The sequence below is a fragment of the Bos indicus genome, chromosome 15, assembly GCF_029378745.1.
Source record: "Bos indicus isolate NIAB-ARS_2022 breed Sahiwal x Tharparkar chromosome 15, NIAB-ARS_B.indTharparkar_mat_pri_1.0, whole genome shotgun sequence".
NCBI lineage: Eukaryota > Metazoa > Chordata > Mammalia > Artiodactyla > Bovidae > Bos > Bos indicus.
In genome coordinates this window covers 50,728,534-50,742,463 of record NC_091774.1, presented here as the reverse complement: position 1 = coordinate 50,742,463, position 13,930 = coordinate 50,728,534, and the positions used below count along the sequence as shown (strand labels likewise).

The 13,930-nt window shown below is 40.9% G+C and overlaps 1 protein-coding gene across 1 annotated transcript; it reads right to left on the bottom strand.

The window, feature by feature from the left end:
• Nucleotides 1-11,849: 11,849 nt before the first annotated feature.
• LOC109568989 (olfactory receptor 52R1) lies at nucleotides 11,850-12,809 on the bottom strand. The gene has a single exon (XM_019974331.2). It carries the CDS (start codon nucleotides 12,807-12,809, stop codon nucleotides 11,850-11,852), a length of 960 nt encoding a protein of 319 aa, XP_019829890.2.
• Nucleotides 12,810-13,930: the final 1,121 nt, after the last annotated feature.

Below are 13,930 nucleotides of genomic sequence, written 5' to 3'. Positions count from 1 at the left end.
TAGTAACTGCATTAGAGTAATTATGGTAGCTAAAGCAAAGGAAGAAGTAGAGTCCCTGAGACATACAGCAACAGGATGACATGAGTATTAGGGGCACAGGCCACATGCCTTGGGCAGGGCTTCTCCAATGAGTAGCTAAAGAATAGCCTGGACTATCATAACATATGGTGTTTTAATGACATATATATCAGATTCAATCACAGAGAAGATCATAGATATGGTCTGGCATCAGCATACATCAGTTTCAGCATAGCCACATGCTTACAGTAGGTCTAAGGGATGATTTGGTTGAGGACAATCAGGAGAACATGGAGCAAAGGGGGTTCACTCCTACAATTCTTTTGTTATTACAGCTGTTCTCAGCTTGACTGCCAATTACTGGAATACGATGAAATGGTGGGGTAGGAAGCATATGGAGACATTCAGTACCAGATGGCATATGGCCAACACTGACTGACAGAGTATGGATAAAGCAGACTTGGTGGAGCAGAAGCAGTTACACTGGTTGATTTTATGGACAGCACCTCAGATCACGTGAGAGTAAGAGGGTCTCCACCATGAAAGCTAGTAGGGTCAAGAAGAAATACATGTTTCAAAAATACGATGAACAAATTGAGAAATAAAAACCATATGATTATCTCAATAGATGCAGAGAAAGCCTTTGACAAAATTCAACATCCATTTATGATAAAAACTCTCCAGAAAGCAGGAATAGAAGGAACATACCTCAACATAATAAAAGCTATATATGACAAACCCACAGCAAACATTATCCTCAATGGTGAAAAATTGAAAGCATTTCCTCTAAAGTCAGGAACAAGACAAGGGTGCCCACTTTCACCATTACTATTCAACATAGTTTTGGAAGTTTTAGCCACAGCAATCAGAGCAGAAACAGAAATAAAAGGAATCCAAATTGGAAAAGAAGAAGTAAAACTCTCACTATTTACAGATGACATGATCCTCTACATAGAAAACCCTAAAGAGTCCACCAGAAAATTACTAGAACTAATCAATGACTATAGTAAAGTTGCAGGATATAAAATCAACACACAGAAATCCCTTGCATTCCTATACACTAATAATGAGAAAGCAGAAAGAGAAATTAAGGAAACAATTCCATTCACCATTGCAACGGAAAGAATAAAATACTTAGGAATATATCTACCTAAAGAAACTAAAGACCTATATATAGAAAACTATAAAACACTGATGAAAGAAATCAAAGAGGACACTAATAGATGGAGAAATATACTATGTTCATGGATTGGAAGAGTCAATATAGTGAAAATGAGTATACTACCCAAAGCAATTTATAGATTCAACGCAATCCCTATCAAGCTACCAACAGTATTCTTCACAGAGCTAGAACAAATAATTTCACAATTTGTATGGAAATACAAAAAAACCGCGAATAGCCAAAGCGATCTTGAGAAAGAAGAATGGAACTGGAGGAATCAACCTGCCTGACTTCAGGCTCTACTACAAAGCCACAGTTATCAAGACAGTATGGTACTGGCACAAAGACAGAAATATAGATCAATGGAATAAAATAGAAAGCCCAGAGATAAATCCACGCACATATGGACACCTTATCTTTGACAAAGGAGGCAAGAATATACAATGGATTAAAGACAATCTCTTTAACAAGTGGTGCTGGGAAATCTGGTCAACCACTTGTAAAAGAATGAAACTGGACCACTTTCTAACACCATACACAAAAATAAACTCAAAATGGATTAAAGATCTAAACGTAAGACCAGAAACTATAAAACTCCTAGAGGAGAACATAGGCAAAACACTCTCCGACATACATCACAGCAGGATCCTCTATGACCCACCTCCCAGAATATTGGAAATAAAAGCAAAAATAAACAAATGGGACCTAATTAACCTTAAAAGCTTCTGCACATCAAAGGAAACTATTAGCAAGGTGAAAAGGCAGCCTTCAGAATGGGAGAAAATAATAGCAAATGAAGCAACTGACAAACAACTAATCTCAAAAATATATAAGCAACTCCTACAGCTCAACTCCAGAAAAATAAATGACCCAATCAAAAAATGGGCCAAAGAACTAAATAGACATTTCTCCAAAGAAGACATACAGATGGCTAACAAACACATGAAAAGATGCTCAACATCACTCATTATCAGAGAAATGCAAATCAAAACCACTGTGAGGTACCATTTCACACCAGTCAGAATGGCTGCGATCCAAAAGTCTACAAATAATAAATGCTGGAGAGGGTGTGGAGAAAAGGGAACCCTCTTACACTGTTGGTGGGAATGCAAACTAGTACAGCCACTATGGAGAACAGTGTGGAGATTCCTTAAAAAACTGGAAATAGAACTGCCTTATGATCCAGCAACCCCACTGCTGGGCATACACACTGAGGAAACCAGAAGGGAAAGACACACGTGTACCCCAATGTTCATCGCAGCACTGTTTATAATAGCCAAGACATGGAAGCAACCTAGATGTCCATCAGCAGATGAATGGATAAGAAAGCAGTGGTACATATACACAATGGAGTATTACTCAGCCATTGAAAAGAATACATTTGAATCAGTTCTAATGAGGTGGATGAAACTGGAGCCTATTATACAGAGTGAAGTAAGCCAGAAGGAAAAACATAAATACAGTATACTAACGCATATATATGGAATTTAGAAAGATGGTAACAATAACCCGGTGTACGAGACAGCAAAAGAGACACTGATGTATAGAACAGTCTTATGGACTCTGTGGGAGAGGGAGAGGGTGGGAAGATTTGGGAGAATGGCAAAGAAACATGTAAAATATCATGTGGGAAACGAGTAGCCAGTCCAGGTTCGATGCATGATGCTGGATGCTTGGGGCTGGTGCACTGGGATGGCCCAGGGGGATGGTATGGGGAGGGAGGAGGGAGGAGGGTTCGGGATGGGGAACACATGTATACCTGTGGCGGATTCATTTTGATATTTGGCAAAACTAATACAATTATGTAAAGTTTAAAAATAAAATAAAATTTAAAAAAAGATATTAAAAAAAAAAAAAGAAGAAATACATGTTTCATAGAAGTAGTCAGTGCAGGACACATCAGAGAGGGGGCTGATTTTCACAACAGCCGTTGTGTACCATATACAGGACAGGAAACAGATCCAGATTGGGGAGCCTCCCATCTTGAAAAGACACAAGGAGTTGGTGGAGGGCTGGTCGACAACGGTGGCATCAGAGGATGACTACTGTTGGATGAGGAGCCTACCTTCCAAAGAGACTGAGTCACAAGCACATTCTTTTTGAGAAGTCTTGGAATTATGAGAGCTGAGTAGTAGAAAATGGTCTGAACTGGAAATCGCTTATCATATGTTAATAAATACACATATTTTTCCTAAATTAAACCTTAAAATGAACTATATTTTCTCCTGATGGTATGTTTATAAATCACAAGCCCAAATTTATGGAATGAAGAATAAACATTTTAAACTTTGTTTCCAAATGGAAATGAGTCACAGTAAACGTTACATCAACCCTGTCCTTTTTTTCCACATAAAAGTCAATTTTGTCTAAAGAAACAAATTATTTTTTCATTATTCCTATGGGTGTATTTTTGTTGTTCTGTCGCTATGTCATGCTCAACTCTTTGAAATCCCATGGATTGAAGCATGCCAGACTTCCCTTGTCCTTCACTGTCTTCCAGAGTTTGCTCAAGCTCATGTCCATTGAATCGATGATGCCATCCAACCATCTCTGTCATCCCTGTCTCCTCCCACTCTCAATCTTTCCAGCATCAGGGTCTTTTTCAATGAGTCAGCTCTTCACATGGGTGTATCTAACCACTCTTTTATACACATTAGATTAAAATAAATTAGAAAAATCATGAAAATGGGAAAGAGAGAGAAAGAGAAATGCCTAACTCAACCATCATCTTACCATTCTATCCTTGTTCTCTGTGTAATTCTTTATAGACTGCTGAGGATGTTTTCATGCTTTTGCCTTCATCTGGGGACAGCGTTACCTGTTAGGGCTTCCGTTTTTCCCTCAAATCCCAGTTTGTCTAGGAGCCCCAAATTCCCACCCTGAATTTGCTTAGGATCTTTGGTTAAACACAGAGATCTCTTGGAGGATCTCTGTCCTGCAAGCTAAAAACCTGAAGTCCTAGATAAGATCGAGCCTGTATTTGACTCTGCAGCCTTGTTTCAGCCTTGTTTGCTGCTGCTCCTATATCTTTCATTCCAAAGGTTTATCACCTTTAAAAATGCTGATTCCTCAACTTTGACTTTCCTTCCCATTTGTAGCCCTTTGATGTATTAAAACTACCCAATTAAAGCCACAGATTAATCATCACTTCCTTTGTGATATCTCTTCTGATGCTTTTCCTGCTCTCAAGTCTCCCTACCAATGGGAGAATTCATAAATACACAAACTCCCTTGTGTATTTATATTTCCATAAATACAAACCTGTTTCTTTGGAAGTAGGCAGGTCTAATGGCAACCCACTCCGGTATTCTTGCCTGGAGAATTATGAACAGGGGAGCCTGGCGGGCTACAGTCTATGGAGTCACAAACAGTTGGACATGACTAAGTGACTAAGCAACAACAAATTAGTGATTGTTGTTTTATTCAGAGAGCTGAGAAGAAGGTCATTGAAGAACTGGTCCCTGAAAGAGTAGAGATGTACCAAATCATACCCTAGGACCAGATCTGAGCTGAACTGGTTTTCGGGTCTCCTGACTCTGTGTAGTGGTTCTCCCATTCTTTTGCTACTTTTAGGGAAATCTTGGGCCTAATTTCTGGGAACCTGGGGGAAAAGGATGAAGCCTCAGGGCTAGCATCTTCCATAATTTCTGCTTAAAGTATCATTATTAACAGTGAATCAATAAACCAATAATTCAGTTCAGATTCATATGCTTTTGTGCTTTATGAATGTGAGAGATCACAGAAAACCCATACAATGGACTGCTTGTTTTCTTTCAATTCCAAATGAGATATTTTTAGGATATACTATTAATCATTCACTTATCTGTTTCTTTAAGCACTTACTCTATTCCAGGCTGCTAAGTGTTGGGCATGCACCAATGAGAATGGTCTGGTGGCTGCCCTCAAAAATTCTCAGTCAAAAGACCACAAAAAGCATGGCTGTTGAGGATTATTAGTAAGACAGAAGACACATGGAAGAGTAATTATTGAAAAATCACTGAATGAATGAGTGTATAAATGACTCCCTCTCCTATGTGGATTAAAGAATACCAGCTTCAAAAATAATTGAATCATTTTGTTGATAATTCAAATCATCACTCCCATTGGCCCAGAGACAATATCACTACACTGTAGACTTCACTATTCCTTTTCCAGAGCAACATTTACTCTTCTCTCAATTCATCTCCTCTTCCTGGCTCCATGCTCACACACCTTCCTGCTATAATGGATCTGACAAGTATCACTGCTCTGTTTCCAGAAATAAGAGAAACAGCAGCCTAAAGATGCTGAAGATCTGGATAACAGCATTCACTGAGACCTTTATATTCCATTCCAGGAGACAATTAAAACAGGAGACCTTCTGGGGAAGTATCCTGCCCCTGTTTTATTGTTCAGTCACTGAGTTGTGTCTGACTCTGTGACCCCGTGGACTGCAGCACAGCAGGCTTCCCTGTCCTTCACCATCTTCTGGAGCTTACTCAAACTCATGTCCATTGAAACAGTGATGCCATCAAACCATCTCATCCTCTGCTGTCTGCTTCTCCTCTTGCCTTCAATCTTTCCCAGCATCAGGGTCTTTTCTAATGAGTGAGTTCTTTGCATCAGGTGGCCAAAGTATTGGAGCTTCAGTTTCAGCATCAGTCCTTCCAATGAATACTCAGGGTTGATTTCTTTTAGGATTGTCTGGTTTGATCTCCTTGCAGTCCAAGGAACTCTCGGGAGTCTTCTCCAACACCCCATTGGCCTTGAACATCTTTTAAAATATGAAGTTTACAAAAAAGAAATTGGCACACATTCCTTTTCAAAACTCTTCCAAAGGAGCCATGTTGCATGACTCCAGGGGCATCATTAATACAAATTATCATGTGAATGTCTCCTCAGAGTTGTAAACATGTAGTGGATTTCTTAGAAAGGATCAATTCCTACCTAGTAGATCTGCCTTTTGTTTATTTTCATCCACTCCCTTTCTGCCTCTGCTGTACATTCTGACTCAGAAATATACCCAAGGATCTTACTTAGATTGTTCGGTTTCTGTTTTCTCATCTACAAAATGTAACTGGATAGACACTTGTAGATACACACGTGCAGTGATACAAATGTCTGTAATAAATACTGGAGCTGGCATCTGGAGGGCTTCCAGAAATGAGAGATCCTAAATCTTTTCCCTGAGGAGCCACACCTAAGATAGACGCACGGAGAACTGAAACCCAAAGACTGAGACTCTATATTGATCTTGGATGAGGTTGGGGTGGAGGCTGTGATCTGTGAAGTCAGGCTCAAACCTCCTTGGGCCTTTCTCTCCCTCCTTCTCTGGCCCTGGGAGTCCAAGGCTCAGAAGACAGACTAGGATTAGTCAGTGACTTCAGGGTTAGCTGACTGAGAGTCAACATTAAAATGCACAATCAGATCACTAAGGTGTTTAGGAGTAAGTAAGTGTGATGACAGCAGTTATACCAGTTGCTGTTAGAATACACACATGCATGCTAAGTCACTTCAGTTGTGTTCGACTCTTTGTGACCCTATGGACTGTAGCCCACCAGGATCCTCTGTCCATGTGCCCTCCTCCAGTAGGCCTTCCCTACCCAGGGATTGAACCCACATCTCTTAAGTCTCCTGCTTTGGCAGTTTGATTCTTGACCACCAGCGCCACCTGGGAAGCTGTGAGAGCACAGTAAGTGTTAGTCACTCCTCTGTCTATGGGGATTCTCCAGGCAAGAATACTGGAGTGGGTTGCCATTCTCTTGTCCAGGAGATCTTCTTGACCCAGGGACTGAGCCCAGGTCTCCTGTATTGCAGGCAGATTCTTTACCATCTGAGCCACCAGGGAAGCCTGTGAGAACACAGAGGAGTAGTTTTTAGGATGAGCTATGAACTATTGATCTCTATAACCGCAGCACCAAGTGCAGCTCTGACATATAAGTGATAAAGAAATGCTTGTTGAATATGAAATGCCATCATACCGATAACCCTGTGTCTGGCTCCACATAGAGTAGACAACACTGATGAAGATTCAGCTTTCAAAGTTACTCTAGAATGGAATTCTGAGAGCTTGGCTTGGCTCTTAGCAATGTTTAAAAACCTGGAGAAGCTGACTTTCCGCGGCTGCGTTTGTTAAGGTCTGTCTGGTCTCTCTCGGTCACTTGTGTCATGTTAGAGATGTGTGTTACTTGAGAGAAGAGAGGGGCAGTGATGACTCTGCCTGTCTTACAAAGGGGAAATTGAATTCCTCAATCACAGTACTCGTTTGATACTTTTTACAAATTGGCTACAGAGAAGCTTGAATTTAGTTACAAATTTGAACCCATTGGCTCTTGTATGATGAAAGCAATCATCTATTTTCATCAATTCAGAACAGCTAAGGATACTTCTAATCAGGATGGACTTAGGAGATCACGCAGTGGTAGAGAATCTGCCAGCCAATGCAGGAGACACAGGAGTTGTGGGTTCAATCCCTGGATTGGAAACATCCCCTTGAGGATGAAATGGCAATTTACTCCAGTATTCTTGCCTTGAGAATCCCATGGACAGAGAAGCCTGGCAGACTACAGTCCATGGGGTCACAAAGAGTCAGACACAACTGAGTGCAGGAGAGAGCTGCATAGCTCAAGTACTAACTTTTTATACTGGAGCTGGAATTGTAGGTATTCAGGATGTTTATTTTGAGTCTCTCCTACTATTTAAATGCTCTGATGGACAGTTTCTCTTGTTTGCCACTCTATTCCCATCCTCTTACAGAATGTTTGGTGCAGACAATTGTTCAATAAATCATTTCTTGAACAGAAATTTTAAAATGTTTCAAATATTTTACATTTGTTAATTAAAAAGAAGAGAATGAGGGAAATTGTTATTTATATAATGAACTTATCTCATTTGACCAACAGAAATCTTTAAAAATTCCATGGGGATAAATGAAAAGGGCCTTTAGGACTGAGATCCAGTTTTGGAAGGAAGAGGGGATAACATACATGGAAATGCCATCTTGTGGTTCATAGTGAAATTGTTAGGACAAAGGTATCACACAGGCAAAAATTCATTCATTCACTCAGTGAGGTTTTGTGTGTGTGTGTGTGTGAGTGTGTGAGCTAGTTTTGGGTAGAATAGTCAGCAATTATTTTATGCTTTCATGAATTTATATTCAAGTCAGAGGAATAAATAACAAATAAGTATTTTAAATAATTACACGTTGGGCTAAGATACATAGAAAATAAAATGTGTTGAAAGAAAATAATAAGGGGAAGAATCAAGTTACACAGGTTAAAAAATAATTCACTGATCAGGTGGTATTAGTTGAACTACAGAGTGATGAGAAGTAGAAAGTTCTAGAAGCAAACCATGTGGAGAATTGGTATGATTAAAAGCAAAGCCTTAAGAGCAGTAAGAAGTGGATATGTTTGGAAGTAAAAGACTAGAATGGTAGAAGGTGAAGCAAGAGAGAAAGATGTAGAAAAAAATTATACTCCTGAGAAAGAATAGGAAATGAATCATTCATTAATGCAACAGTATGAATGAATCTGAAAAGCTTTATACTGAGTGGGACACCAAACTAAAGTTTTAGTGAGAGGAAAAAAATAACTAAACTCAAGTTTTAGTGAGAGAAAGAACTCAGATCAGGATTTACCTGCTTGGGAAGAGGGGAGTGTTTAACTAAAAGACACAGCAAAAATCTTTATGAAGTGATGGGGATTTTCTATATCCTAATTGGGCAGGTCGCCACACAGACATTTACATGTGTCAGAACTCATTAAACTATGTATTAAGATATTCCCATTTTACTGTCTCAAGTTATATAGCCAAAAATTGATTTTTAAAAGAAAAAGGAAGAGACTCACAACTATTAACTGATTTCCTGATAGAGGGATCAAAATTCTAGGCAACTCTAAAATTTGGGAATTTTTACAATGGTCCTTCAGAACACCCAGGCTACCCTGGTGGCTCAGACGGTAAAGCACCTGCCTGCAATGTGGGCGACCGTGGTTCGATTCCTGGGTGGGGAAGATTCCCTGGAGAAGGAAATGGCGAAGGAGCCTGATAGGTTACAGTCCATGGGGTTGCAAAGAGTCGGACACGACTGAACGACTTTGCTTTTACTTTCAGAATACCTATTTATTTCTGGAGGCACTTTTAGGCTCCAATAGCTGTTTTCTTCTCGGAAACGCAAACATACTCCTGATTTCTCTTTAAACGCCTTCATCTGATGTTGATTTTTTTTTTTTTTAAACATTGGCTTTAAAAACATGAGCGCCTGAATTTTAGAATCTTCTTCACCACTGATTGTGACAAGAAAGAGATGAGTAAGAATACAAATATAAATGTGATACATGCTTATATTACCTTGACTGTGGTGATGGTATCATGGATGTATGCATATGCCCAAATTCATCAAAATGTAAGCATTAAATATGTGATTAATTAAATGAAATTAATCAAATAAAATTAAATTTTATTAAAATGAAAATTCAAAAAGGGAAGTGTTCATTCCAATCCCTAAGAAAGGCAATGCCAAAGGATGTTCAAACTACCTCACAATTGCACTCATAGTACTACTGCTGCTGCTGCTGCTGCTAAGTCGCTTCAGTCGTGTCCGACTCTGTGCGACCCCATAGACAGCAGCCCACCAGGCTCCCCTGTCCCTAGAATTCTCCAGGCAAGAACACTGGAGTGGGTTGCCATTTCCTTCTCCAATGCATGAAAGTGAAAAGTGAAAGTGAAGTCGCTCAGTCGTGTCCGACTCTTAGCGACCACATGGACTGCAGCCTTCCAGGCTCCTCTGTCCATGGGATTTTCCAGGCAAGAGTACTGGAGTGGGTTGCCATTGCCTTCTCCAGCACTCATCTTACATGCTCGCAAAGTAATGCTCAAAATTCTCCAAGCCAGGCTTCAACAGTATGTGAACTGTGAATTTCCAGATGTTCAAGCTGGATTTAGAAAAGGCAGAGAAATCAGAGATCAAGTTGCCAACATCTGTTGGATCATTGAAAAAGCAAGAGAGTTCCAGAAAAACATCTACTTCTGCTTCATCAACTACACCAAAGCATTTGACTGTGACTGTGTGGATCACAACAAACTGTGGAAAATTCTTAGAGAGATGGGAATATCAGACCACCTGACCTGCCTTCTAAGAAATCTGTATGCAGGTCAAGAAGCAACAATTAGAACTGGACATGGAACAACAGACTGGTTCCAAATTGGGTAAGGAGTACATCAAGGCTGTATACTGTCACCCTGCTTATTTAACTTATATGTAGAGTGAAAGAAAGTGAAAGTGAAGTCGTTTGTCCTGTCCGACTCCTTGCGACCCCATGGACTGTAGCCTACCAGGCTCCTCCCTCCATGGGATTCTCCAGGCAACAGTACTGGAGTGGGTTGCCATTTCCTTCTCCAGGGGACCTTCTCAACCCAGGGATTGAACCCGGGTCTCCTGAATTCCAGGCAGACACTTTAACCTCTGAGCCTATATGCAGAGTACATCAAGCAAAATGCTAGGCTAGATGAAGCACAAGCTGGAATCAAGATTGCTGGGAGAACTATCAATAACTTCAGATATGCAGATGCCACCACCCTTATGGCAGAAAGCAAAGAAGAACTAAAGAGCCTCTTGATGAAAGTGAAAGAGGAGAGTGAAAAAGTTGGCTTAAAACTCAACATTCAGAAAACTAAGATCATAACATCCAGTCCCATCACTTCATGGGAAATAGATGGGGAAACAATGGAAACAGTGAGAGACTTTATTTTGGGGGGGCTCCAAAATCACTGCAGATGTTGACTGCAGCCATGAGATTAAAAGATTCTTACTCCTTGGAAGAAAAGCTATGACCAACCTAGACAGCATATTAAAAAGCAGAGACATTACTTTACCAACAAACGTCCATCTAGTCAAAGCTATGGTTTTTCCAGTAGGCAGGTATGGATGTGAGAGTTGGACTCTAAAGAAAGCTGAGTGCTGAAGAATTGATGCTTTTGAACTGTGGTGTTGGAGAAGACTCTGGAGAGTCCCTTGGACAGCAAGGAGATCCAACCAGTCCATCCTAAAGGAAATCAGTCCTGAATCTTCATTAAAAGGACTGGTGTTGAGGCTGAAGGTCCAATTCTTTGGCCACCTGATGTGAAAAACTGACTCATTGGAAAAGACCCTGATGCTAGGAAAGATTGAAGGCAGGAGAAGGGCAGACAGAGGATGAGATGGTTTGATGACATCACTGACTATATGGACATGAGTTTGAGTAAGCTCTGGGAATTGGTGATGGACAGGAAAGCCTGGTGTGCTGCAGTCCGTGGGGTCACAAAGAGTTGGACACTGAGTGAGTGAACTGAACTGAAATATGTGCAACTATTTTTCTGTTACATATACTTCAATACAGACTTCCTGGTGGCTCAGATGGTAAAGAGTCTGCTTACAGTATAGGAGACCTGGGTTCAATCTCTGGATCAGGAAGATCCCCTGGAAAAGGAAATGGCAACCCACTCTAGTATTCTTGACTGGAGAATTCCATGGACAGAGGAGCCTGGCAGGCTACAGCCCATGGAGTTGCAAAGATGTGGACACGACTGAATGAGTTTCACTTAACTATAACTCAGTAAATTTGAAAAAAAAAATTGTGACATCCTGGCAAACGTTATGCATTTATATCATCAATGCCTTAACAGTAGGGACCTTGGGGTGGTAAAAACCCTATGCTTTGAGTTGGGAGTCTTTTCTAGAACATCCTTGAATAACCCTGTCCCTGATCTGTTTGGTTCTAATTCCATAGATGATGGGGTTGAACATGGGAGGTACCAGGAGATAGAGAATAGCAAACATGACATGTACTACTTGGGGCACATGATGTCCAAAGCGATGGGTGAGAAAAGTAAAGAGGGCTGGGATATAAAGAGCCAAGATGACACAGATATGGGAGGCACATGTGCCAAAAGCCTTGAGCCGGGCTTCACCTGAGGGTAACGCCAGAACAGTTCTCAAAATTATTACATAGGATACACTGATGACGATAATGTCAAAGCCAACTACAGAGAAGGCCACAAAAAGTCCATATGCACGATTTACTCTAGTGTCAGCACACACCAACTTCAGCACAGCCATGTGCTCACAGTATGACTGGGGGATTATCCGACTGGGGCAGAAGGGCATCCTAGACACCATGAAACAGAAAGGACTCACCCACAGCAGCCCTCTCATCATCACACCTGCGCCCAGTTTACCTACAACAGATGGGGTCAGGATACTAGAGTGATGCAGTGGGAAGCAGACAGCCACATAACGGTCCAAGGCCATAGCCATGAGCAATCCGGACTCCACCGAAGAAAAGGCATGGATTAAGAACAACTGGATGAGGCAGGCATGGTATTCAATCTCATGATCGTGAAACCAGAATATGGCCAGCATTTTAGGTTGTGTGGAAGTGGAGAGGACCAGGTCAGTGGTAGCCAGCATGGCCAGAAAGAGGTACATGGGCTCATGCAAGGTGGGATCAGTTCGGATTACATGAAGGAGAGTGATATTGCTGACTAGAGCCACAACATACATGGCACAGAATGGAAAGGCAACCCAAAACTGGGAATTCTCCAATCCTGGGATCCCAAGCAGGATGAAGGACACAGGATGAGAAGAGCTATTCCGTGAAGTCAACATCATAGGATGGTTAATGTTTCTCCACTGGAAAGGTGATCTAGTCTCTGCAGGTGATAGCATTAAAGTAAATTATTATTATTATTTATAATCCTTTGGATGGAAGAACTGGGCTTAATGGTAAGCTACAATGAATTCAGCTATTTTAATAAATAAAATTTTGCAATATAATACATTGCTAACCTTCATTTTAATTCATATTTATGTCCTTGAAAATAGGGTCAGAACATGCTTGTTCCAAGTACAATATTTTATAAATTTTGAAAGTAGAATCTGCTGAAGGAAAACTACCTTGGAAAATAATGTCATAGTAATTCTTTCCCTCTGTTCAATTTATAACCAACAACCAATTCACTTAACCTTTCTCATAGATCCCTCCATCACACTTGGGAAGCCCTGCCTCAGGGAAGCAGTTGATTCACTACACCACACCAATGAACCCATTCCTGGGGACCCAGGCTCTGTGGATGTGGGGAGTAGTGATCTGCCCTTGCTCTTCCTACTGGAAAAGGGCTCCTGCTTCTTCAAGGGGGACAAGTATGCAGGCGATGACTATGCAGAGGACCCCACCATCTCCCTGCTGTTAGGTTTAGACTCCCAAAGCTAAGGACCCCAGCATCTCCTTAGGCCCCAGGAGGGAGGTTGGCCTGTACTTCCCCTCTGACCTCTCCCAGGACAGGGCTGGTCTCTGGGAGATGGAGCAAGCACACTAGCCAAGGGCACCAGGCTGGTTAGAGGCTGTGCCCTGTCTTTCTCTAGACTTCATACACACTTGGACTGACCAGTGTTGTGGGTATTCAGAGTCAGTGTATTTGTATTTTACATGAGAATCTCCTTTTCTTCTTCTGCAGAAATATTCAGATATACACTCAGGCAGACATCCAGATGATACAGGCAGAGTTCTATTAAAAAAAAAAAAAAAAAAAAAACAGGCTCCATGCTGTAGCCTCCTACATCAGAATTCAAAGAACAGCAACAATACAACACTTGGGCCAATTTTTGGGGTAGGAAGTCAGTTTGGAAAACTCTTTGGCTTAAAGCCCCTAAGCAGTTTGTTTAGTGACACTGAGTTAGTTTTGACTCTAAAACAATTACTATGAGGATTTGACTCAAAGGTTTCTGATTGA

Excerpts from the sequence above, each read along its gene's own strand:
- LOC109568989 (XM_019974331.2), bottom strand. The coding sequence starts at position 12,809 with ATGATGTTGACTTCACGGAATAGCTCTTCTCATCCTGTGTCCTTCATC.